At 51.9% G+C, this 26,047-nt stretch overlaps 1 protein-coding gene across 1 annotated transcript; it reads right to left on the minus strand.

Moving 5' to 3' along the window:
- Positions 1-1,292: 1,292 nt before the first annotated feature.
- On the minus strand, positions 1,293-26,047 carry HSD17B11 (hydroxysteroid 17-beta dehydrogenase 11). Its single transcript, XM_055140836.1, has 7 exons — positions 25,754-26,047; positions 17,227-17,334; positions 15,261-15,392; positions 12,426-12,532; positions 8,390-8,527; positions 4,125-4,241; positions 1,293-2,136 (listed from the first exon to the last, which is right to left on the minus strand). The coding sequence occupies exons 1-7, from the start codon at positions 25,961-25,963 to the stop codon at positions 2,046-2,048; spliced, it is 903 nt and encodes a 300-aa protein (XP_054996811.1). The 5' UTR covers positions 25,964-26,047; the 3' UTR covers positions 1,293-2,045.

The raw sequence follows: 26,047 nt of genomic DNA on the forward strand, positions 1-26,047 counted from the left end.
AGCTGTGTGGACTGTGCCCAGACCTGGGCCTCTCAGTGACGGATGCCCAGAGTGGGGCCAGCTGCTCGGGCCGGACCTCCGAGAGCTGCTTGGTCCTCGTGTGTTTGGCCTCTCTGGGCTTCAGTTTGATCCCCGTGAAACGGGGATAGAGCGATGTCACCGTGGAGAACTGCCCGGGGAGTAAACGCCTCACCCAGCCTGGGTGGGAGGCCCGAGTCCCCGTCCCCACCTCGAGGTCCCAGCAAGTGACTGTCGCAGGAGGGACCAGCCATCCCCCTGCCTGGGCCCTTCCTCTGACCTCACCCCGCTCCTCCCTCATCCCTCCCCCACCCCTTCTTCTGCCCCTCACCCCTGCCCCTTCCTCTGCCCCTCACCCCTGCCCCTTCCCTCTCTCCCCCCTCTCCTCCACTAGCATGTACTGGTGGCCAGTGAGAAGGGTGGCGGCATCACTGCTTCTGTTTGTTTGCTTTTAGGCCACACTTGTCTGTGCTCAGGGCTGACTCCTGGCTCTGTGCTCAGGGCCGACTCCTGGAAAGAGGGGCTTGAACCCAGGTCTATGGTGTGAAAAAGCAAGGCCCCTCCCCCCGCACCCCTGCCCTGGCTGCCCTGCAGCTGGCCGGGCGGATGCTGCGGGCAGAGGGGCCCCTGGTGCCTGTCACATTGTCAGCTGAGCCCGGGGCCGCAGGAAGACCCTCCAGGAGGGTGCCGTATGCAGGGGGTCCGGGTCAGGGAACCGGGGGAGCGCTGGGGAGAGGACAGAGGCCATGGCACAGGCTGGCGGGGTCGGTCACCGTGTGGCCCCTGCTCAGCGTCACCGGCGCAGCCCTGCAGGTAGCACACACCCCCCCATGTACACACGCATGCACACACGCACACATATGCACACACATATGTATACACACGCATGCACACACATGCGCACACGCACACACATGCACCCACACATATCTGCACACATGCACACACATGCATGCACACACACACCTGCACACACATGCACCCCCCACATGCACATACGCGCACACACACACACACGCATGCACACGCACGCACACGCACACGAGCAGCACTGTAGCCTTAGTCTGTGCCCAACATCATCTTGGAGAAGAGTTTTCTGGAGGAAAGCCAGTGAATCTACTTATTTTCTATATCTAGGTCTGGAGTTCCAGAATGATCTCACTGAGCCTCACTGACACCCAGGGTACTTTCAGACACGGAGAAGCGACAGACCCGTGTGGTCGGAGCACACGCCTGGCCTCCAGGAGGCCTGGGTGAGAGCCCAGCACCACTCGGCCCGACATGGCTTGGCACTGGCCCCACTCCGGGCAACACAACGACAAGGCCATTAAGCAGAGACTGCTCATTGCCCAGCACACCCCACTGAAGCCCTGTCCTACAAGGGAACAGGCGGGAACAGAGTTCAGCTTTGGTCCGTTTATTCCTCGTCACCTCTGGGCCGTCCCCCAAGGCTGCTTTCAGCCCCAGTGATGCTTCCATCTTTGCACCGCGCACCCACCTCTGGCTCCCGTATGTGGGAGGGAGGGTCGCCGGGGAGCAGACGGGCGCGGCAGAGGATGGGGAACTCAAGGCCGTTTCTCAGGGCGCAGGTGTTCACCGTGAAAGGCCGCCAGCAGAGCCCCTCACTCTATCTAACATGATGAAGTCTACATTCCGTATGGACTAGGAAGGGAAAGGGCAATTATAAAAAAGTCTCCGTGTAATTGAAAGTAAAAATATATCAGAAACTGATCTAGTACAAAATCTGTAAGGCCCAAGGGTGAGCCACAGAGAAATTATTACAAAACTGCTTTGTCTTTTTTTCGCTATTTCTATAAAGGCGATTCCTAACATTGTTCTCTCTGCGTTAGTTTTCAGCTGAAGAACAAATAGTAATAATAAATGATGACTGCCCACATCCCCAGAGAGGATACTGAAGAGAAATTATAAAAATTAAGGAAAGCAAATGTGAAAAACCAAACATTGCTTGTGATTTGAGTGAAATAAATTTACATCTAGTAGATTAGTGTTTTAACAAAGGCAAACACTTATTGTTCTTTGGGCTTATAGCTAACCACTGCATCAAACTGAACATTAAGCTTTCTTTTCAGAATTGACAGGAATCGCTCAGGAAGAAGCCTAGAAGAAAGAAACAAAAAAAAAATCAAGATAACAATTACATATTAATATTACATTTAAATTACTATTAATAGCACGTGCATGTGTGTTGGGCTCACGTGGGACACTAGACCTTTGAAATCATGACCAGACATAACATTTGATATTTATCATGCATTATATCCATACTCTTTTTTTTTTTTGTAAAGTAAAATAGTTAAAGAAATTTAAATAGATGTAGTGCAGAGGAAGTGTAGAGTTTAGAGAAGTGCAGAGGAGTGAGGGGGCAGATAGAGACAGAGACACAGAGAAAGAGAGAGAGGAGAGAGACAGAGACAGAAAGAGAGAAAGACAAGGAGAAAGAGATAGAGGAGAGACAGAGGAGAGACACAGAGAGAGAGAGACAGAGAGAAACAGGAGAGAGACAGAGACAGAGAGAGAGACAGAAAGATAGAGAGAGACAGAGCAGAGAGAGAGAGAGAGAGAGAAATGTTCAAGAGAGAATACAGAAGGGACTCAGAAGAAAAAGTCTATCTGTGGTCTTCTTAAACAAGATTAGGAACTTGAACTTGGCGTCACCTCTAAGTGTTCCAAGCAAATCCACTTTGGTTTCAAAAGGAAGGCGGTTTAGCCTTCTGCAGAGTCGGAGAGTAGGTCTGGAGCGATAGCACAGCAGGTAGGGCGTTTGCCCTGCACGCGGCTGACCCGGGTTCGATTGCTCCGCTCCTCTCAGAGAGCCTGGCAAGCTACCGAGAGAACTCCACCCACAAGGCAGAGCCTGGCAAGCTTCCTGTGGCGTATTCGATATGCCAAAAACAGTAACAAGTCTCACAATGGAGGAGACGTTTCTGGTGCCCGCTCGAGCAACTCGATGAACAAGGGACGCCAGTGCTACAGTGCTAGAGTCGGAGTGGTGGGATATTCAGGGTCACTTTGCTTGCTTGCTGGGGGTGGGGGGGCACACCCAGCTATGCTCAGGGCTGACTCCTGGCTCTGCACTCAGGGGTCACTCCTGGTGGTTTCAGGGGACAAAATGGGGTGCCAGGGAGCGAACCCCGATTGGCCACATGCAAGGTGGCCTTAACTGCTGGATTATTGCTCTGACCCCTGAAATATTTATTTATTTATTTATTTATTTATTTATATTTATTTATTATTATTTTTTTCTTTTTGGGTCACACCCGGTGATACACAGGGGTTACTCCTGGCTCATGCACACAGGAATCACTCCTGGCGGTGCTCAGGGGACCCTATGGGATGCTGGGAATCGAACCTGGGTCGGCTGCATGCAAGGCAAATGCCCTACCCGCTGTGCTATCACTCCAGCCCCAAAATACTTATTTTTTGAAACAAAATACTACCATATTTTCCCAAGGCTTGGCACCCTGTACAGCCCAAGGGGGTTACAGGTGAAAGTCAGAGACGGCTGTTGGGTACCATGGGTGTGCTTGGTCTGCCCCCAAGCCCCCCCAGCCAGGAGCTCAGGCCGACTGAGGCACACCCGTCACAGTGCTCCTGAAGCATCCCATTTCCTCGGAATTCATCTTCGACTCCTCCTTTGTGCTCTTCTTCCCCTACCTGTTAATCACTCCCTTCCCCTAACCAGCACCCGGGACACGTAAAGCCAGACCCCCCCGAGGATTCTGGATTCTGTATCTGTAGCTGACATATTGCCTTTCTCTCTCCCTTAGGCCCCTGCAGTTCACTTTAGAGCACTGTTCTTCTGGATGGACTCAGGATGACCGCTAAGGAGATGCTCTTGTTACGGGAGTGTTAATGACTCCGAATACTATTTACTTCCGGGCATCTGTCAGACTTACTCGACTCACGCCTCAGCTGCCCTTACTCCCAGCACCCGGAGAGGAGGGTCCCGACAGCGGGACTGGGTGGGCCCAGGGCAAGCTGCAAGCTACTCTGGCGTCGCAACGCGACAAACCAAGTGCCGTAAAGCGTATAATAATCTGAGTACAAACCACGAGAGAGGTGCCGCTGACCCCCGTGCCACTCACCTCTCCACCGTTGTTAACACGCTCAGGGAAGACGGAACGAAGATCATTTTCTGCTCGGTCAGGATCCCGTGCAGCAGCTTACTGACCACTTCCTCGGGCTCCAGCGTGGGGCCCAGGCTGAAAGCAGAGAGAATCTTCAGGAGCAAACCCTGGCGCGGACGCCTCAGCGGCAGCCGGGCGCTACTCGAGCACGTCCCGCTACTGCCGAAACCGCAACGGGCCGGACACGAAGCCCAGCCTGCCCTGCGTGGCCGGAAGCTTTAACAACAACAACAACAACAACAACGGCTACTAATAACAGTCGTAACAGGCGACCCTGCTTAGTGCTTATCGCAGACTGCACTTGGTGATGGACATTCCATGCAGGCTGTTGCAAATGGGCAAGTTCCCGGTGAGAGAGTCAGGATTGTTGCTATTTCGCAAATGGGAATTACAGAAGCAACTCGACTCAGAAAATAATTTAGACTAGAACTGACAAGTTAGGGGCTGGAGTGATAGCACAGCGGGTAGGGCGTTTGCCTTGCATGCGGTCGACCCGGGTTCAAATCCCAGCATCCCATATGGTCCCCTGAGCACCGCCAGGGGTAATTCCTGAGTGCAGAGCCAGGAGTGACCCCTGTGCATCGCCAGGTGTGACCCAAAAAAGAAAAAAAAAAAAAAAAAAAAAGAAAGAACTGACAAGTTAGAAACCCTTACCGGTCTTGGGAAAGGAATCAGTATCTTTAGAGAAGTTTAACTGTATACTAAAGGGGCTGGAGCAATAACACAGCGGGGAGGGCGTTTGCCTTGCATGCAGCCAACCCAGGTTTGATTCCCGGCATCCCATATGCTCCCCTGAGCACCGTCAGGAGTAATTCCTGAGTGCAGAACCAGGAGGAACCCCTGTGCATCGCCGGGTGTGACCCAAAAAGCAAAGAGCAAACAAACAAACAAAAAAAAAACACAAAAAAACCCACCTGTATACTAAAACCAGTGAGCAATTTCTAAAATGTTGGTGAAATTAAAACATGATAGAAACGTGTCTGGGTCGAGGTCGTGTCTGAGGCTACACGGGCGCATGCATGAATTCTCATGCGCCTACGAGAGCAATTTCATCTCCCACCTGGCACCGAGTTGCACGTGGCGTCTTCCCTGCGCCACCACCCCGGCAGGGGCGCGGCTGGGCGGTAGACGGCTCCTTCCAAGTAGAAGCCATCCAAGGAGTATCAGAACAAGTGCCCCGAAGGTACTAGCTGCAAGAGGCACTCCTGAGTTTTCAGCTTCTGCTTCGTTATAGGAAGGTACTTAATCAGAATTCAGCCCTTTGCCCAGACTGGACCCTGCATTCCTGCCTTCCTCTACTCCCATTTCCTCCCCACTCGCAGACTTCAGAGTTCCCTTCCCTCGCCCTTCTCCTTCCCGACAAACCTTCCTATAACTCTGAATCTGACCTTTTTTTTTCTTTTTTTTTTGTGGGGGGGGTCACACCCGGCGATGCATAGGGGTTACTCCTGGCTCTGCACTCGGGAATTACTCCTGGCGGTGCTCGGGGGACCATATGGGATGCTGGGGATTGAACTCGGGTCGGCTGCGTGCAAGGCAAATGCCCCACCCGCTGTGCTATCGCTCCAGCCCCGGAGCATCTTTATTACTCAATATTTTCATTTTTAAAATATCACAGAAGCGAGGAGCTGTGGATATAGGCGGAGACCTGCCGTCACATTCCTGCACCGACACCTGCATCCGGGTTTCCCGACCACCATCAACAGTGACCCTGAGCACAGAGCATGCTGAGTGAGGCCGCCCGCAGCCCCATTACTCAACTCCTCTGTTTAGCAGAAGAGACCCAAAATACATGAAGCAGAAGTGGATAAACTGAAGGTTGACAGAGATAAATTAACAACGAAAATTGGAGACATAAACCAAAAAAAATCTTTTTTTTTTTTTGTGGGGGAGGCAAACCTGGTGGTGCTCAGGGGTTATTCCTGGCTTTGTGCTCAGGAATCACCCTGGTGCTAAGCATTCAGGGGACCATCCGGGATGCCGGGGGGTGAACCCAGGTAAGCTGTGTGCAAGGCAAGCACCCTACCCACTGAACTCTCTCTCTGGTCCCATATTAACCAAATTTAGTGATGAACTGAACTACACAGAAAACTGGTGATTCTCAAGGGCACAGGAGAGAACATTTTCCAGGAGAGACCACAGAACAATGCTCAGCACGTCTCGGGGCACCAAAATCAAGGGAGGGTCTCTCATCACAATGGACTGAAACCACGTCACTAGCATCAGCAGACAGGAAAGGGTGAAAATTCACAGATGTGGATACCAACGAGGCAAAGAAAAGTCCAGTGAAATGAGAAAATACTCTGAGATGAGCAAAAAGCCAATTCCAAAATTTTGGGGATGCAGCGAAAGCAATGCTCACAGGGAAACTTGAGCGAAACCCTGTGAGGAACAGTAGAGAGCATCCTTAGGAAATCTAGGCTTGAGCTTCCATATAACTCAACAATTCCACTTGGGGCATCTACCCTCAGGACTCTGACACATTCATTCGAAAGGACATAGTCACACCACTCTATATTGCTGCGCTCGGTACAACAGCACTGTCTCACCGTCGTCCCATTGTGCATCGATTTGCTCAAGCGGGCACAAGTAACGTCTCCATTGTGAGACTTGTTGTTACTGTTTTTGGCATATTGAATATGCCACGGGAATTTTGCCAGGCTCTGCCATGCGGGTGGGATACTCTTGGTAGCTTGCCAGTCTCTCTGAGAGAGATGGAGCAATCGAACCCGGGTCTGCCACGTGCAAGGCAAACGCCCTACCTGCTGTGCTATCACTCTAGCCCACTCAGTACAACAGCAAAGAACAGGAATTAACCTAGCTTTCCAAGGACAGACGAGTGGATTATGAAGATGTGGTATGTATACACAATGGAATACTACGCAGCTGTGAGCAAAGATGACATCATAAAATTTGCTGCAACCTGAAAGGAACTGGAAGAGATCATGTTGAGTGAAATAAGCCAGAAAACAAACACAGGATGATCTCATGTACCTGTGGTTTATAGAACCACTGGATGAGGAAATTGAGTCCAGCAAAGGGAGAGTACCTGTATTTCCCTTGACCCCAGGGAATGGGAGGAGAAGGACAGAGAAGGACAGATATCAAGGGGACAAGAAAGAAGAAGAAGGAAAGTAATGAACAGTGGGCAGGGCGCTTGCCTTGCCCATGGCTGACGCGGGCTGAATCCCCGGCATCCCACAAGGTTCCCTGAGCACCACCAGGAGCAGAGCCAGGAGTGAGCCCTGAGCACCGCCCGGCACTTCCCAAAGAAAAAAATATTAAGTGGGGGCTGGGGGGTGGGGAGGAGTTTAAGGAAACTGCGAAAAGAATTCTTGTGTTCTTCCCTACGATAGATTAAAAAACCACAACAACAACTAAGCGTGCTGCAGTGATGTCCCTCGGAGAGAGGAAACGCCGAACATTAACCTCGGGGCTGACCCTTCACCAGCCGGTTCATTCTTTTGGATTTCCCGGCAGTGCTGGGCAGGTGCATGTGTGTGGGGGGGGTCTCAGCTAGCCCAGGGTGCCCGCATGGACCCGACTCTGAGTCCGCCTGGTGCTGCCGCCGCCTCCTCTACAGCTCAGTGATTTTCTCCGAGTCTGGTTGTCACCTTGCAGGAGCGTCTCTGATCGTGCCAGGAAAGGGCTGCACAGACCCATCCTTACCAGAACCGAGAGGCGAGTTCAACGCCGCGTCCCCTTCTCGCCAGCACTATCCTATCCCAGCAAACCTTTGGGGCCGGAGCCATAGCACAGCGGGGACGGCGTCTGCCTTGCACACAGCCAACCTGGGTTCAATCCCCGGCACCCCAGATGGTCTCCCCAGCACTGCCAGGAGCCATTCCTGAGTGCAGAGCCAGGAGTAACCCCTGTGCATCGCTGGGTGTGACCCAAGAAGAAAAAAAAAAAAAAAACCCCATCCCAGCAAAGCTGACAAGTCGGCATTTGGGGCGTGGGGAGCCCGACGTGGTTCCCTCCTGGTGTGAGTTATGTGCGATGAACTAAGTCTGGGCCACAGCGAGGGGGCTAAAAGGAGCGGGAGACGGGCACGGTCAGCCGTAGGGACGGTGACAGCGCAGCCACCCCGGCAGCTCGCAAGTCACAGATGCCGGGACGGACGTGGACGAACAAATCGAAGACACAGACTCCACGCCTGGCGGGAACCCGCGGGACAGAGCACCCAGCCGGCACCCGCGGTCCCCGTTTCTGGCCCCACTTGCCTGGTCGACGGGTTTTTGATGAAGCCGGTGTTGATGAAGTTAGGGCAGAGGCACGAGGTTTTGACCCCGGTTCTCCCCAAGGCCTCCAACTCTTCCGTCAGGGCTTTATGGAACCCGACGGCAGCAAATTTGCTGGAACTGAGAAGAAGCAGAAGTCAGAGCACGGCAGGGCGGGACTGCAGCCACTGAACTCAGGGGCGACTGCCTGAGGGGGGTGGAGGTGTGTGTGTGTGTGTGTGTGTGTGCACGGGGGTGTTGGCTTGGAGAGTGCAGGAGCCCAGCCCAGTGCTCCTGCATCAGAACCCACATTCTAGAAGATTCCCGGGTAACTATTCATGCCTGAGCACTCAACACAGCATCCACGGCGTCCCCTCACCACTTAACCACAGTGAGAACTGAGATTTATTGTTGCTGTTACAGAGTTACTGGGTGTTCAGGGGTCAGAGCAAGAGCACAGCAGGTGTGCCTTGTATGCGGCCAACCTGGGTTCGATCTCCGGCCTCCCATCTGGACCCCCGAGCACCACCCGGAGTAATTCCTGAGAGCAGAGCCGGGAGTAGCCCTGAGCAGTGCCGGGTGTGGCCTCCCCAAATCAAAACAAAGTTGTTGGGTGCTTGGCTTTGCTCTTGCTGTTTCCACTGCAGGTTTTTCATGGCTTGTGAAGATTTGTTCCTGGAAGTCCTGGATTTATTTGCCTGTGGAGTCTTCTTTCTTTAACTCGACACGAGGTCTAAGCTACTTGCAGTTCCCATGGGAACCCACCTAAAACTCCTAAACAAATAGTAACTGGGTGGATTTTTAAAAAGCCTGTCCCTCCCCCCCCCTCCCCATTCTTGGAGATTATAAGCTCCATGGCTGTTTGGTGTCCTGTGATTTTTTCCCCACGGGTCTATACCTGGCCTATACTAGGTGCTCAGTAAATACTTTTCAAAATAAGTTTATCCCCAACACAGAGCAGTTCTCACTGTCCCTGCTCCTTTTTTTGGAACAAGAACCAGAAAGAACTGAATAAAAGGAAATAGCAGCTACTGAGTTAATTTCTGTTTTTTGGGGTGACAGTTTGCGGTGCAGGGGAGGGGTGGAAAGGGGTGCTGGGGATAAATTTAGGCAGGTGCTGGAGCACTTGAGACACCTGTTTCTTTTTTTGTTTTTGGGCCATACCTGGCGATGCTCAGGGGTTACTCCTGGCTCAGTGCTCAGAGATCACCATCACTCCCGGCGGTGCTGGAAGTTGAACTCGGATCAGCCGCATGTAAGGCAAGTGCCTTCCCTGCCGGGCTATCCCTCCGGGCCCCCTGTTTCCTTTCTCAGTAACGGGTTTGTTAGGATAGAAATCCACATGCCCCAGAATCCAACACTTCACTTGTGCAATTCAGCGGTCTAAAGAATACTAGATGATTACTCTTAAGGTTGTGCATAAAGAGTTCAAGCATAGACCTTCTTGCTGGGCTATCATTTTAAGTGAATATTCAATTTGGTGGGATTAATCATCAGATGATGCTTGCAGGTTTTTGTTGTTGTTGTTGTTGTTTGTTTTTACAAGGCAAGACTTCACAGCTGTATTTAAAATGCCCCAAAGAAATTTAACGAGTATTTAATATGGGTATTTCTTCAGGGTGAAACTTCAGAGTAAACTTCCCTTTATTTTTGCTTACTCGTATTTTGTGATTTTTTTTTCTTTTTGGGTCATACCCAGCGATGCACAGGGGTTACTCCTGGCTCTGCACTCAGGAATCACTCTTTGGCGGTGCTCGGGGGACCATATGGGATGCTGGGAATCGAACCCAGGTTGGCCATGTGCAAGGCATATGCCTTACCCATTGTGCTATTGCTCTAACTCCTGACTTTTCTTAAGTGAAACAAAAGTGTAGAATTATATTAAGACTCAGAATTAATGACTGTGAGTTTGTTAAAAGGATACCTGTTAATTTAAGAGTGAAATAACAAGCTAACAGTAAGTAGATTTTCCCCATGCATCAATTTCTTATTAAGAGTCTGAGGAATATTTTTTTCATTTCTTTCTTGTTTATTTATTTATTTATTTATTTATTATTATTATTATTTTTTTGCTTTCTGGGTCACACCTGGCAATGCACAGGGGTTACTCCTGGCTCTGCACTCAGGAATCACCCCTGGCGGTGCTCAGGGAACCGTATGGGATGCTGGGAATCGAACCTGGATTGGCTGTGTGCAAGGCAAACGCCCTACCCACTGTGCTATTGCTCCAGCCCCTCTTTCTTGGTTTTTGGGCCAAAACCCCAGCGGTACTCAGGGGTTGATTACTCCTGGCTCCACACTCCTCCCTGCGGTGCTCCAGGACCATGTGGGGCGGGGGGGTCACGCCCGGCCGGCAGGGTGCACAGCTGTGCTAGTGCTCTGGCCCCCTTCCCTTCCCTTTTCTGTTTATTTGGATGGCAGCTAGAAGTGCTCAGGGTTACTCCTGGCTCTGTGCTCGGGGATGACTCCTGATAGAACTTGGGGACCATACAGGGTGCCCATAATTGAACCCAAGTCGGCTCTGTGCAAGGCGAATGCACTAACCACTGTACTGTCTCTGGCCCTAAATCAACATTTTTTTTTTTCTTTTTGGGTCACACCTGGCGATGCACAGGGGTTACTCCTGGCTCTGTACTCAGGAATTACCCCTGGCGGTGCTCAGGGGACCATATGGGATGCTGGGACCTGAACCCGGGTCGGCCGCGTGCAAGGCAAACGCCCTCCCCGCTGTGCTATCGCTCTAGCCCAACATTTTTTTTTTTTTAAATCATTTACCCTTCCCCTCCTCCTGCTCCCCAGCAGTTCCTGGGAATCTGGGGCCACCACTGGAGGGGCTTGGGGGCCACCCGGCCCACAGCAGACCGCGCTCAGCGGCGGGGGTCCGGGCTAGTGAGCCCCGAGCACGGCCAGGTGTGGCCCAAGCCCGGGAGTAAAGAAAGAATCTAACAGAAGGCGGCTCGAGGCCAGAGACACAGCTCCACAGGCTGGACCGGGCACTCCGCTCGCAGGGGGGCCACCCTGGGCCCCGGGAGTGCAGGTCGCCAGAAGCCCTGCACGGTGGCTCAAGGGTTAGCTCACATCCCCCGTATATGTGAGGCCGTGGGTTCCCCTCTGGCACCAGGGGGCTCCCAAGTCTCCCCATTCCCACTGCACAGAGTGTGGGTCCCTCACGGCTCACAACAACAAAACTGGCAACAGCAACTACTGTTCACAGCACAAAACATGGTTCCAGCCTTGTGTGAAAGTGGACTGGAGCAGCAGCACAGCGGGGAGGGCGTTTGCCTTGCACACGGCAGACCCGGGTTCGATTCCTTCGTCCCTCTCGGAGAGCCCGGCAAGCTCCTGAGAGTATCCCGCCTGGCAAGCTCCCCGTGGCGTGTTCAATATGCCAAACACGATAACAACAACAGTAAGATGTGACTGGCGCCTGCTTGAGCAAAACGATGAACAACAGGACGACAGTGCGACAGTGCTTGTGTAAAAGTGAGGCGGACGGGCCAGAGCCACCGCACAGTGGCGAGGGCATCTGCCCTGCACGTGGCCGGCCTGGGTTCATCCCCTGAGCTCCAATAAGGTCCCCTGAGCTCTGCCAGGAGGGATCCCTGAGTGCAGAGCCAGGCGCAACCCGTGAGTACTGCCCGGTGCGGCCCCAAACCAAACCAAAGAACCGAAACACTCCCCAGGAATGAAGGAATTCTTGTTGGTTTTTTTTTTTTTTTTTTTGCTTTTAGGGGTCACACCCGGAGATGCACAGGGGTTACTCCTGGCTCTGCACTCAGGAATTACTCCTGGCGGTGCTCAGGGGACCATATGGGATGCTGGGAATCAAACACCCTCCCCGCTGTGCTGTCGCTCCAGCCCCCAGGAATGGAGGAATTCTTCCAAGTAGCTTCTCGGGGCCGTTTCCTGCGGCCACTCCCCACGCGCCCCCGTGGCGGGGCCCCCGGCGGACGGGGCTCGGCGGGACGCTCTGCTGGGTGTCACCGCACGCCCATCGCAGTGAAGCGCAGGAACCCCCCCCCCCGAGACACACACTCACCAGTAGGCCATCAGGAAGGGGACCCCGTAGTGCCCGGCCGCCGAGGCCACGGTGACGACATGGCCGTGGTTGCTGTTCATCATCTCGGGAAGGAAGGCCTTGGTCGTCTAGAGACCGTTTGCATCAGGGGAGAGAAATACTTTAATTTCTGGCTCACAGACCCATTGGAGCTACTTCAAAACAAGGGCACATTTACTCATGCGGTTTCTGACAGGAGTGAGAAAATTAAGATAATTTATTGCATATAAGACAATAATCTTATTGTAAAAGCGTAAGGCAATCTTGTAGGATGCCTGGATTAGAAAACTAAAACAGCCTTCCTTCCTTCCTTCCTTCCTTCCTTCCTTCCTTCCTTCCTTCCTTCCTTCCTTCCTCCTTTCTTCCTTCCTTCTTCCTTCCTTCCTCCTTCCTTCCTTCCTTCCTTCCTTCCTCCTCCCTTCTTCCCCCCTTCTTCCTTCCTTCCTCCCTCCCTCCCTCCCTTCCTTCCTTCCTTCCTTCCTTCCTTCCTTCCTTCCTTCCTTCCTTCCTTCCTTCTTGCCTTCGTTCCTTTTTTCCTTCCTTCCTCTCCCCCTCCCTCCCTCCCTCCCTTCTTTTTTCCCTCTCTTTTTCCCTCCCTCCTTCCTTCCTCTCCTTTTAGTTTTTGGGTCACACTTGGCAATACTCAGGGCTTCTATCTGGCTCTGCTCTCAGGGATCGCTCTTGGCAGACTCGGGGGACCACATGTGGTGCCAGAGATTGAACCGGGTCAACCACATTCAAGGCACATGCCCCACCCACTGCACTGTGGCTCTGGCCCAGCTCACGGGAGTTTCTTACATCCTCTGATCGTCCCCCTTGGTCACTGATGTATTCTATAGCATTACCATATTCAAACATAATAAACCGGCTCTCAAAATAACTCCTATTCCATGTGAGATGGCCAGAACATACAGCTGCTCACATTATAAAATCCTGGGTGCCCCATAGCCACTGCTGACGCACACAGTGAATACGGATCACTCCCACGTGCTGGGTGCTAGAATGAGACAGTGCGGGATGGCAGGCAAGCTGACATCAGGGAAAGACAAGGACCAATGTCAGGAAACCTGAGAATATTAAAATAAAACCGTATTTTCAAGAACCTCAATATTCTCTTGTGATTACTTATCTTAAATGCACATTCAAGAAAATTGGTGGCTTCTTGAAACACTGGGCGTTTGGATATTTTTCCAGCTTCTAAGAAGCTCTGGATAGCAACATGCAATATCACTATGGGTGGTATTGGCGGTGTGCCGTTAGAGCATTAATATATTATTGAGTCTTAAGTACTAAATAGACAGCATATGCTTAAATACACTTAAATGTATAATATATTAAGGTCCTGAGAGTGAGTTTGGAATTTGCGATTTCAGGGCCAGAAATAACCAAGAATGTAAAAGCAAACTCAGGGCACCTTTTTTTTTTTTTCTCTTTGGGCTGCAGCCGGTGATGCACAGGGGTTACTCCGGGCTTTGCACTCAGGAATTACTCCTGGCGGTGCTCAGGGGACCATATGGGATGCTGGGAATCGAACCCGGGTTGATCGTGTGCAAGGCAAACGCCTTCCCTGCTGTGCTATCGCTCCAGCCCCTCGGGAAACTTTTCTTTTTTTCTTTTTGGGTCACACCCGGCAATGCACAGGGGTTACTCCTGGCTCTGCACTCAGGAATTACTCCTGGTGGTGCTCGGGGCACCATATGGGATGCTGGGATTCAAACCCGGGTTGGCAGTGTGCAAGGCAAATGCCTACCCGCTATGCTATCACTCCAGCCCCTCAGGGCACTTTTGAGAGAATCACACAAGAGGCTGCAGCTCAGGATTAGAGCATGGCCACACCAGACTCAGACGCTTTTTAATTTATTTATTGCTTTTTGGGTCACATCTGGCAATGCTCAGGGGATACTCCTGGCTCTGCACTCAGGAATTACTCGTGGTGGTGCTTGGGGGACCATACGGGATGCTGGGAATGGAACCTGGGTTAGCCGCGTGCAAGGCAAATGCCCTCCCTGCTCTACTATCACTCTGGCCCCTTCAGCTGTTTATTGTCACCATCATCATCATCACTGAGAGCTTTGAGGCGGAGAGGAAGAAACACTGAGGGGATTTGGTCACAGAGTGAAAAACAGTTGCTTTACACAGGAAGGTCTAGTAGTGATTCATCTGTCTGCAAGGAGTTCCTTTTTTTTTTTCATTAATTTATTCTTTTATTGAATCACCATGTGGAAAGTTACAAAGCTTTCAGGTTTAAGTCTCAGTTACACAATGCTCGAACACTCATCCCTTCACCAGTGCCCATATTCCACCACCAAGAATCACAGTATACCTCCCCCCTCCCCCCACCTCCCCAGCCCCCCACCCCACCTGTGTAGCTGGTAAGTTTCAATTTATTTTCACTTTACTTTGATTACATTCAATATTTCTTTTTTTTTTTTTTTTGCTTTTTGGGTCACATCCGGTGATGCACGGGGTCACTCCTGGCTCATGCACTCAGGAATCACCCCTGGCGGTGCTCAGGGGACCATATGGGATGCTGGGATTCGAACCTGGGTTGGCTGCATGCAAGGCAAACGCCCTACCCGCTGTGCTATTGCTCCAGCCCCTACATTCAATATTTCAACAAAAAACCTAGGAGTTCCATTTTAAACTTCCTTTCTGGGGCTGGAGAGGATCTCTCTGGAGACCCCCGGAGGGCTGCAGGGCTGGTCCAGCACCACACAGCCCCCCCGCCCCAGGGCTGGCTGTGCTAAACCCGCAGTCCCACCAAGCCTTCCCGAATCCCGCCGGGAGGGGGTGGTTCTCTACAGGACACCAACTTACCCAGAAATGTGCAAGAACATTGACCTCAAACGTCTTTTCGATCTGAGGGTCTTGTGTGGCAAACAAATCCGCGGTGCAGACGACACCGGCATTGTTTACTAAGATACTAACGTCTCCGACCTCTGCTTTCACCTTCAGAAATAAGATGCAAACGTTTGCTTGTTTAGTAAGTACGCGCTTTCCTAGTAGACGGGGGAGGGAAAGGGTTTCGTAATACTCGGTCAACACAGAAGAAAAACACCTTTGAAAGTTCGATATCGGTTTGCCTCGGAGGCTCCCAGGAAGAACTTATTATTATTATTATTATTTTTTGCTTTTTGGGTCACACCCGGCGATGCACAGGGGTTACTCCTGGCTCTGCCCTCAGGAATTACTCCTGGCGGTGCTCAGGGGACCATATGGGATGCTGGGAATCGAACCCGGGTTGGCCGCGTGCAAGGCAAACGCCCTACCCACTGTGCTATCACTCCAGCACCAGAACTTAGTTTTTTGAATGCAGTTTTTGCTCTATTAATTACAGCCAGCAGGCGGCCAGCATCAAATAAGCATTTATTTTTAAACTATGACTTCAGGAGGTAATTTTTCAAAAGCAGCCTCACCGGAAAATGCAGGGACTGCAAGAGGGAGCAGCGTTAAACCGTTTAGATGCGACATGCATTAAATTGGCATGCACTTAGAACACACACTGATTTTTGTGCTCACGCCCTTATCCCCAATTCCATTGCTGTCCACCAGGTGGCGTGGACTCAGGAGCCAGCAATGGGAACTTGGTTTCAAAGCCTGCGGTTCTCTGAGTAACAAAGTTTCTTGGCAAACAGTCCCGCTATATTTTATTACACATCCTATTCCAAATACAACTTAGCTTTGACTAACAGAATTAAAATTATTTATATAGTTCTGGGGGGAGGCTAAGGGAGTAAGCAACAGCCTTGTAAGAGCTTTCCTGGGATTTACACTTTGTAAGGTGTCTCTGTTTCATCATATTTGATTCCCAAAAGGGTTGGACAAACAACTCTGGGTAAGCCCAATGTAAACATGAGACGCATGAATCACAGATGCACCGGGACACGCGGCTATTGTTGATGCCAGAGAGCTGGAACGGCCGGACCCAGGGCCCAGAGTAGCCTCAGACCGTGAACAGGAAGGAAGCCAGTGCAAAGGCCCGTCCACTCCTGCGTGTACCACCGTGCAGCCCGGACCAACAGCATCAGCGAGCATTTAAGTGAAGAGTCCACCTGGATTCGGCCTGAGATCAACAGTATCTGTTCCTCAATTCACATACCCACTGATCAGCTCCTGGGGGAATAAAACGGGCGTTCTGGGAGGTCAAATGATGAAAAACAGCCCTTGTGAGACTTGCTGTTACTGTTTTTGGCATATCGAATACGCCACGGGGAGCTGGCCAGGCTCTGCCGTGCGGGCGGGATACTCTCGGTAGCTTGCCGGGCTCTCCGAGAGCGACGGAGGAATCGAACCCGGGTCATCGTAAGATGCCATCGTATGGGTGAAAAATCTCCCCCCGGATGTCGAGTTCTCCCAGCAGAGGCTCTGAGCCTGGTGGCACCTGCATGCTGGCGGGCGGGAGTTTGGATTTGAAGGACTTCCGCCCACCCTTTCTCGGCCCTGCCCTTACGCACCAATCCACAGCAGGGTGAATCCCCAGCAGGGACAGGCCCTGGGAGGGCCGCGGGGTGCAGAGAGAGCTGACCGTGCTCTGCAGAAACAGGCCCCAGTGCAGTGAAAACTGGATCGGGGGCTGCCCCAGCCCCCCAGTCCCCCACCCTGCCACGTCCTCCAAGGATCTGCCCGTCTCGGAGTCGATGGGCGAGCGGTGGGCGGGCAGAGCCAGCCCTGCCCTGCAAGGAACCAGCCGGCCCCCAAGGGCTGCCGGGCACGAGGCCCCCTGCCTGGCCCCGGGCTGCCCGCTCGGCCACCCTGACCCGCTCCCGCCAAGGCCAGCACTCACCTTCCTGGCGGCGCTGTAGATGTCCTCTCGCTTGCTGCAGTCCACCACGAAGCTGTGGACGCTGGCGCCCAGCCGCCGGCACTCGGCAGCCGTCTCCTCCACCCCGGCCTGGGCAGGACAGAGGAGCGCGTCAGAGCCCCTCGGGACACCCCACCCCAAGGGCAGTCTGGGCCGGGCCTCGTGGAACTCTCCTTTGACCTGGGCCCGGCCACACTTAGCTCCCGGCACTCCGCCCCGTGTCTCTTACTCGAATTGGATTCACTGCTCAGTCGACCACGGATTCTTACGACAGTTGAGGCACCACGCTTACGTCACCGCTGGCGTGTGCGGGCTCGAGGCTGCAGTCGGGCCACACCCGCCTGTGCTCAGGGGTCAGTCCTGCAGGTGCTTGGGGGCCACGCACAGTGTCAGGGATCCCCCGGGCTGGCCCCTCGCAAAGCCCTGCGCTTTGGACGTGGTCACTGCACTCTGCCACCACCACCAACCCCCAACCTCCTCCGCTTCCTCACGCTGGCGCTTGTCCCCCTAACCACCCCCCCTTGGTAATCTCAGTTTTATGAACTAGGGTTTTTTTGTTTGGGTTTGTTTTTTTTGCTTTTTGGGTCACACCCGGCGATGCACAGGGGTTACTCCTGGCTCATGCACTCAGGAATTACCCCTGGCACTGCTTGGGAGACCCTATGGGATGCTGGGAATCGAACCCGGGTTGGCTGCGTGCAAGGCAAATGCCCTACCTGCTGTGCTATTATTGCTCCAGCCCCGTTTTTTTTTTTTTTGTCATAAAATTTGGAACTAAATTTTTTTTTTTTGAATTTTTGGTTTTTTTTATTGGTTCACCATGAGGTAGAGTAACAAAGCTTTCACGTTTGAGCTTTGATCATACAGTCATCAAACACCCATCCCTTCATCAGTGCACATTTTCCACCAATAAAACCGCCAGTATCCACCCTCACCCCACCCATTCCACACCTCCCCCTGCCTGCGTGCAACTAAATTTAAAACAAGCTCGTTAGATTTTGTTTTAGCTTGGGGGCCACACCGGGCAGTGCTCAGGGCCCACTCCTGGCTCTGCACTCAGGAATCACTCCTGGCGGGCTCAGGAATCCTATGGGGTGCCGGGGACCGAGCTGGGGTCAGGCACACGCAAGGCAAACACCCCACCCGCTGCACTATCACTTCAGCCCTAAAACGAAGTTCTGTAAGGAAAGGCAAAACTCTTAAAATAGTAGCTTCATAGTCACAAACTACATTCCTTGTGATGTATGAATGTGGGTATAATCCAGATGACGCTTTAAAGAGTTTCTCCCTATCACTGGAAAACAAGGCACGGATATCAATTCTCTGGCTATACAATAAATACCGAATGGTTTGACTCTGTCCTGCTTCCCTTCCCTCCCTCCCTCCCTCCCTCCTTCCCTCCCTCCCTCCCTCAGCACACTGGCAGGCAGGACAGGTCACAGTGCTTCCGGCTATGTGGACGCAGACTGGAGAGACCAAAGCTCGCCCCAGGGAGCTTACGGTGGAGGAGAAACGCCAAATAAGTCTGCTCTCAGGGCAGACCTCATAAAGTGGCTACTGCTTTGGAGTACAAGGCTGACCACTGGCAGAGTATTGCACGGATAGCGACAGCTACGTACAGACGTTACGGGATCGCGGAGAACAGGTGAGCCATGCAACTTGGCAAGAAGATGTGACTTGAATCTTTTTTTTTGGGGGGGGGCATAATTTTTTTTTTTTTTTTGCTTTTTGGGTCACACCCAGTGATGCTCAGGGGTTACTCCTGGCTTTGCACTCAGGAATTACTCCTGGTGGTGCTTGGGGGACCATATGGGATGCCGGGGATCGAACCTGGGTCGGCCGCGTGCAAGGCAAACACCCTACCCGCTGTGCTATGGCTCCGGCCCCAGGGGCCATACTTTTTGAGTGGTGCTTGGGGCTTACTCCTGGCTCTGTGCTTGGGGGATCATGTGGGGTGCCAGGGATCGAATCTGCGTTAACTGGGTGCAAGGTAAATACCCTACTTGCTGTGTCACCTCTCCTGCCCTGGACTGGGCTTACCTGTGAGTAAGTCAGGAGGCGGGGGAGGGCGTGCGGGGCAGACCGGGGGGCGTCAGGTTAGAAGGCGTGCTGGCTAGAAGCTGGGTTCTTCCCACCGTGTCTCTTCACCAGGTTCTCTGCATGCTATGCGTTCTGTCTACATACCAGGGTCTACGCCAAGAGAACATGGGGACGCACCAAATAAAACTGTCGAGTTACATTCGTGCGACCCTGACGACCCTTGATAAGGCCGATGGGTCGACAGTGCAGGAAGAGAGAAAAAGGAGGCGACGTGTGTGTGTGTGTGTGTGTGTGTGTGAGCAGTAAACAACACAAGCTTGAACTGTGGCACTCCTGTCACTGTTTGAGACTGGCTGCAACACCAGTCCGTGAACTCTCTCTCTGGTGCTCGGAGTACAAGGATTCAACCTGGAACGCTTTGGTCAGTTTGCTTCCTACATGAGGAACGTGACTTTGTCATCCTGACTTCATGCAGGCTGTGTGCTGCCAAGGCAGGAAGATTTTTTTTTTTTTTTGACCATGCCTAGCGATGCTCAGGGACTGCTCCTGGCTCTGCACTCAGGGGTCATTCCAGGGGGACCCGGGGCCTGAACCCAGCTTGGCTGCATGAAAGGCACGCACCTCTACCCACTGCTCTAACAGTCCAGCCCCGAGACTGCTTTTTGGGTCACACCCAGCGATGCACAGGGGTTACGCCTGGCTCTGCACTCAGGAATTACTCCTGGCGGTGGTTGGGGGACCATATGGGATGCCGGGGATCGAACCTGGGTCAGTTGCATGCAAGGCAAACACCCTACCCGCTGTGCTATAGCTCCGGCCCCCAGCCCCGAGACTCTTTAAGCGATGCTATGGGAGGCATGACCAGGGCTTGGTGACTGAACTCTGGCAGCAGAAAATGCCAGCTCTGGAGTTCATGGAGGGAAGGGCTGATGAGTCTGTATTTGGGCAATGATTCAGGAGCAGACCACAGGGCTCAGACTTATTATTTTTTTCTTGGTCTATGATGGTTTTGATCACTTTTGCAGTTTAAAAATTAACAATTTTGATGATTTTCCCCCATCCCTTATCTTTTGTTCTTGTTGCTGTTTCAATGACCAAGTTTCGTAGCTTCTGCTTCTAAGAGGATGTCCCCCAAGAACATGTTGGATGGGGGGTTAGTCTGGAGCTCTGCAAGCCCAGAAATGACTGTCGGCCAGTGCAAAGTGGACAGAGCACTTTCACCTGTCAGGAGAGAGGAGTCGCCACGCGGCCCCACAGAGAGCGGGCAGAGCAGAACACTCGTGTGCCAATTCACTAGAAACGGCAGTTGCTTCTGCAGGAGGAAGAGGAGCCGCTCGCACGGACTGGCCGTGTGCGGGCCACACTTCGGGGGCAACGGGAGCAAACGGACATTTTTCTTCCACTGCAATGCCCTACGCAGACTGTCACTCCCTGTGGCAGGCGCCCTCGTCCCCAGATGTATCAAACTGGTGGAGATGACCCCCCACTGCCCTTCATCCCTCACAAGCCCCTCAGCACTCTCCAAAGTGGCACTGGGTGCGAGAATAACGACACAGTCAAAGCAAAAGCATTAGCACTAGTTTAGCCATGCTAACTTAATCACTGTATCACTGTCACCCCATTGTTATTGATTTACTCGAGCAGGCACCAGTAAAGTCTTCGTGCGTCCCAGTCCTGAGATTTTAGCAGCCTCCCCTTACTTGTCTTTCCCAACAATTAGAGGCTCTTTCAGGGTCAGGGGAATGAGACCTGCTATTGTTACTGCACTTGGCATATCGAATACACCAAGGGGAGCTTGCTGGGCTCTTCCGTGTGGGTGAGATACTCTCGGTAGCTTGCCGGACTCTCCGAGAGGCATATACACCTATGTCCTTTTATGATGATGTGTTGCGAGGCCCAGGAATACATTCGCTCATGTGTGAGTTTCGACCTGAGCGTGTAGAAAGCGGCCTGAGGCGTGGCAGCTGTTGGGTAGTGGAGGCCGGCTGTCGGGGCATGTTCACTTTTTTTTTTCTTCTTGGGTCACACCCGGCGACGCACAGGGGTTACTCCTGGCTCTGCACTCAGGAATCAACCCTGGCGGTGCTCAGGGGACCATATGGGATGCTGGGAATCGAACCCGGGCTGGCCACGTGCAAGGCAAATGCCCTCCCCGCTGTGCTATTGCTCCAACCCCCAGGGCATGTTAACTTACTAATCAAAATATTTTAAAACATTTTCATTAATCTCATAAACACACTCAGAAAACATTTGCCACAAACCAACATACACACCCACCAACCCCACTCATACACTCACATTAACACACACATGCACACAGAACACACACACTCATACATTTGCACACACTCATTCACATGCACACGTAACATTCACATGCACATTCTCACACATATACACTCACACATGCACACAATACACACTCACACACTTACACACTCACATGTACACATACATTCACATGCACACATTCTCACACATACACACTCACACATATACTCACATATACATGCACATACTCACACACATACACTCACACGTGTACACACATATATATTCTCATACACATGCACATACTTGCACACATATACATTCACACATGCATACACTCACACACATATACACTCACACATGCATACACTCACACACATATACACTCACACATGCATACACTCGCACACATATACACTCACACATGCATACACTCGCACACATACACACTCACACATGCATACACTCACACACATATACACTCACACATGCATACACTCGCACACATACACACTCACACATGCATACACTCGCACACATACACACTCACACATGCATACACTTGCACACATATACACTCACACATGCATATGCTCGCACACATACACACACTCACATGCACACATACACATACTTACACATACACACTCCCATGCACTCACACACTCACACACATACTTACACACATATGCACTAACACACTCACAAGCACTCACTTGCACACATGTGCACTCAGTCATCGTGGTGGTTTGACCCCAGCGTCCCTCCCGACACCCAAACTGGCAGGCGGTCAGATCTCGTGCCTAAAGCGACAGCCTGCAGTCCAGCCCACACCTCCCTGAGCACTTTCCATCGTCCCTGAATCACTCAGAACCCTGGGTCCGATGCAGACACAAGAGCCGTGTGGTTCTGGCGAGGGACGCAGGACGAGGCAAGTCTGTACTTTTTGGTCCGGGCCACGTGTGACTGGTTCTGACATTCAATCCTGGCCCATGGGCTTCGGAACCCAACCGCACACAGACCGACTGTACCCTGGTGGGGCGGGGGAAACTCAACTGTGACTTCAGCTAATGAGTCACAAGGATAGTAAGAGAACTAAGTCGAATGTACGAGAACCAGTAGGATCCCGTGCTTGGTCGTTGAGGAACCGATGGTCAGATTCGGACAGAAAGCAGAATTCTGACTCTGAGTTGGGGGGGAAGGAAGAAGGGATCTGTTGGCGAACAGACGCGCAGTTTCACTGTGGGATGATGAAACGGAAGCACATAAAATAGCCCATAGGAACCTGTATGAGGTTGCTGAACGCCCGTGATCCCGGAGGCCACTAACTGCTTTCGGCACCAGCAGCTTCTTGCAGAAATGCCTCTAGACTGTGAACTAAGCTACAGCCCCGTGCCGCCACGGGAGGGAAAAGGTTTTTCTCTCTCAGCTTTTTCTTCCCCCGGTGGCGGCATGGCGAATGCCAGCTTACAAGGCCACTAAACAAAGGTACGAGCTTGCAATGATGCAATTTCTGGCAGAAATTTCTCTGGACTTAGTTACTAAAATACCAGAAATCCAAAAACCTCATATGCTCTCCATTCTCAGCAATGGAAAACAAATTATCAAATGCTGCCTTTTCGGCAAGTCTGATTGTTGGGGCAAAATTCCAAATAATAATAGTGAGTTTCCTGTTGAAATATTGAATGTAATCAAAGTAAAGAGAAAGTAAAGTGAAAATCAACAGCCACACAGGCGGGGGGTGAGGGTGGGATGGGAGGTTTACTGGGGTCTTGATGGTGGAACATGTGCACTGGTGAAAGGGATGGGTGTTCCATCACTGTATGCTGAGACTTAAGCCTGAAAGCTTTGTGACTTTTCACATGGTGATTCAATAAAAAAGTTTTAAAAAAAAGGAACCTGTATGATCTGAAGCCACTGTCCCTTAAGTCTCTAGGTTAATTCTGTTCCCTAGAAATACAATTTGTGCATGAAATTTTTTGTTAGCCACATTAGAATACATAACCTATTTATTGTGTATCTTATTTAACTTGATGCATCCAAAGCAATAATATTGGGATAATAATATCCAACACGTAAGACCTATAGAAGTCCTTAGTGAGATACTCTACACTCTTTTTTGATCAGACAAAAGCGTCTCCATGCGGAAGAGCCACCTATCAAGTGATGGGTGCGCAGCTCCAGAGCGTCCCTTCACTCATTCCCTCCTGGCCCTTCACTCATTCCCTCCTGGCCCTTCACTCATTCCCTCCTGGCCCTCACTCATTCCCTCCTGGCCCTTCACTCATTCCCTCCTGGCCCTTCACTCATTCCCTCCTGGCCCTTCACTCATTCCCTCCTGGCCCTTCACTCATTCCCTCCTGGCCCTCACTCGGACCCTGGGCTCCGCCATCCGTGACCGGACTTCTCATGTTCCTGCAACCTATGTGTGGACCCCACCTCTCCATCCCAGTCAGGTGTCCGTAAGGCCACACCCCCTGTCTGCCTGTCACCCTCCCGCCACAGTCCCTCCCCCAGGTCACGCTGCGTCTCCGCACTCAGCACCACCAACGGTTTCCCTTACTGTGACATCTCAGGCCGGAGAGGCAGGTCAGGGCTCTTTTTTGTTTGTTTGGGGAATATACCTGGCAGTATGCTCAGTGCTCAGTGCTCACTCCTGGCTGTGCTCAGGAATCACTCCTGGCGATGCTCATGGGACCATGGGCTAAGATGCTTGTCTGACATGCAGTCAACCATGGTTCCATCTCTGGCACTGCAAGGTCCCCTAAGCAGCAAGAGCAAAGACCCTTGACACAGAGCTGGGGACAGCACCAGAGAGAGCACCGCTGGGTGTGACCCGTGAGCCCCCTCCCAAAGCAAACACTACTGCCGCTATCACTCACACCTACATGACTGGCTGTGCGTCTAGTTGACTGCCCTGAGCTCCTCAAGATGGTCTCCTGCTGCTCTACCGCCTCAGCTTTGCCTTAGAACGGCCTCTGGCGGGGGGAGGTGCTCAATAAATATCTGGGACCACTACGCTCCAGATCAGAGAACGGTGCGCAGACCAGCAACAGGCACTGGGAGGGAACCACCGAGCTACGCCGAGCTACACCGAGCATTTCAAATCTTACCTCAAGCTTCGCTTTGTGAAGGAATATGAACTAGGCATAGCGCCAGACACGAAAAATGCCAGGCAATGTGCTCAGCGCTCGGGGTGCTCTGGTATAATTCACCCATTCCTCTGGGGTTCTTTTATCCATTTCTCTTTATTTGTTAGAAAAGAAGGAACTTGACATTTGAGGAAGTCACCCCCAATGCTTAGTGCAGTGCCAAGAAAAAGAGGAGAGCCCCAGTGCATCTAACCACCACCCTTCCCCACCAGCCCCTCCCTGCCAGCCGGGCTTGGTTTGTCCTTCCCTGAGCATGGGCTATTTGAAGTCTTTTTTGATTTGGACTGAGAGCATGCAACCCAGTGCCCGTTTGCCCCGAGATGTGAGTATCAGGAAAAGGATCCTCACAATTATTTGTTCATTACTCCATCAGCACCCACTCGGTATTATCTCCCATCTCCCATCACAAGCCCGGAGCCCCATTTACGCCCTGGGCGTTGACTGATCCCATGGGGTGGGGTTCAGCCCCTGGGTGCCTTTCAGGAACTTCTTTGTCTGCCTTTGGGCAAATAAAGGTAAGCAAAGCTTCCTCCTCTTTTACTTACGCTTGCACCTTTCTGGCATAAAACAACAGATGGAAGGGATTGGTGATATTGGAACCAAGGTTTGAAAATTTAACTCTCTGCAATCACTAAGGAAACATAATGTTGTTCTAGGTTGGATATGATATTTTAAAATTAATTTATCTCAGAAATTTCAAGTAGGATTTTTTTTTAAAACAGTTACAAACCTCTTTCAATATGGGAGCAAAACTATTTCTTTATGATTGAGGTAGAGGATCGGTGAGGCTTTGGGACCAGTTTCGGGGTTATTTTCCAAATTATTTTCAGGGCAAGAGGATCGATTTACAGTCCAACTAGTGATGAATCATCACTGAGGCATTTAAATCCTCAGGGTCTGTTTATCAGGTGATTGTTAACACATCCTTGGTTCTCTTTCCCTGCATCCCTAAGAGAGGCATGCAAATGCAGGAATTTAGCTCCTCCTGGACCGGCTGCAAAACAAGACGCACGGCGGCAGAAGCGGGCCGGAGCAGGCACCGTTACCTTGTTTATGTCCCACAGAACCAGCTTGCTTCCAAGTTTGGCAAATTCATAGGCGGTCAGTCTCCCGATGCCGTGTCCCGCGCCGGTGATCAAGGTGATCTCCCCGACCACCGACTTTCTCTTCTTGGGCACGAAAAGCTTCAGGAGCGACTCCACGTAGAAGAGGAGCAGCAGGGGCAGCAGCAGGAAGCTGTACAGGAAGAAGAGCATCGCGGCCGTGCTCCGTGCACTCTCCCCCCTGCAGCTCCGCCGGCCAAACGCGTAGCAGCGCAGGAGTGAAAGCGGGTGCGCCGG

This window comes from Sorex araneus, chromosome 5 (genome assembly GCF_027595985.1).
Source record: "Sorex araneus isolate mSorAra2 chromosome 5, mSorAra2.pri, whole genome shotgun sequence".
Taxonomy (NCBI): Eukaryota; Metazoa; Chordata; class Mammalia; order Eulipotyphla; family Soricidae; genus Sorex; species Sorex araneus.

What these genes read in the sequence shown, in the direction of transcription:
- HSD17B11 (XM_055140836.1), bottom strand. Translation starts at nt 25,963, where the DNA reads ATGCTCTTCTTCCTGTACAGCTTCCTGCTGCTGCCCCTGCTGCTCCTC. An exon ending in TTCTGTGGGACATAAACAAG is followed by an intron (nt 17,335 to 25,753) that starts GTAACGGTGCCT and finishes TGTCCTGCCCAG; the next exon opens with GCCGGGGTGGAGGAGACGGC. An exon ending in ATCAAAAACCCGTCGACCAG is followed by an intron (nt 4,242 to 8,389) that starts GCAAGTGGGGCC and finishes CTCTGCTTTCAG; the next exon opens with CCTGGGCCCCACGCTGGAGC.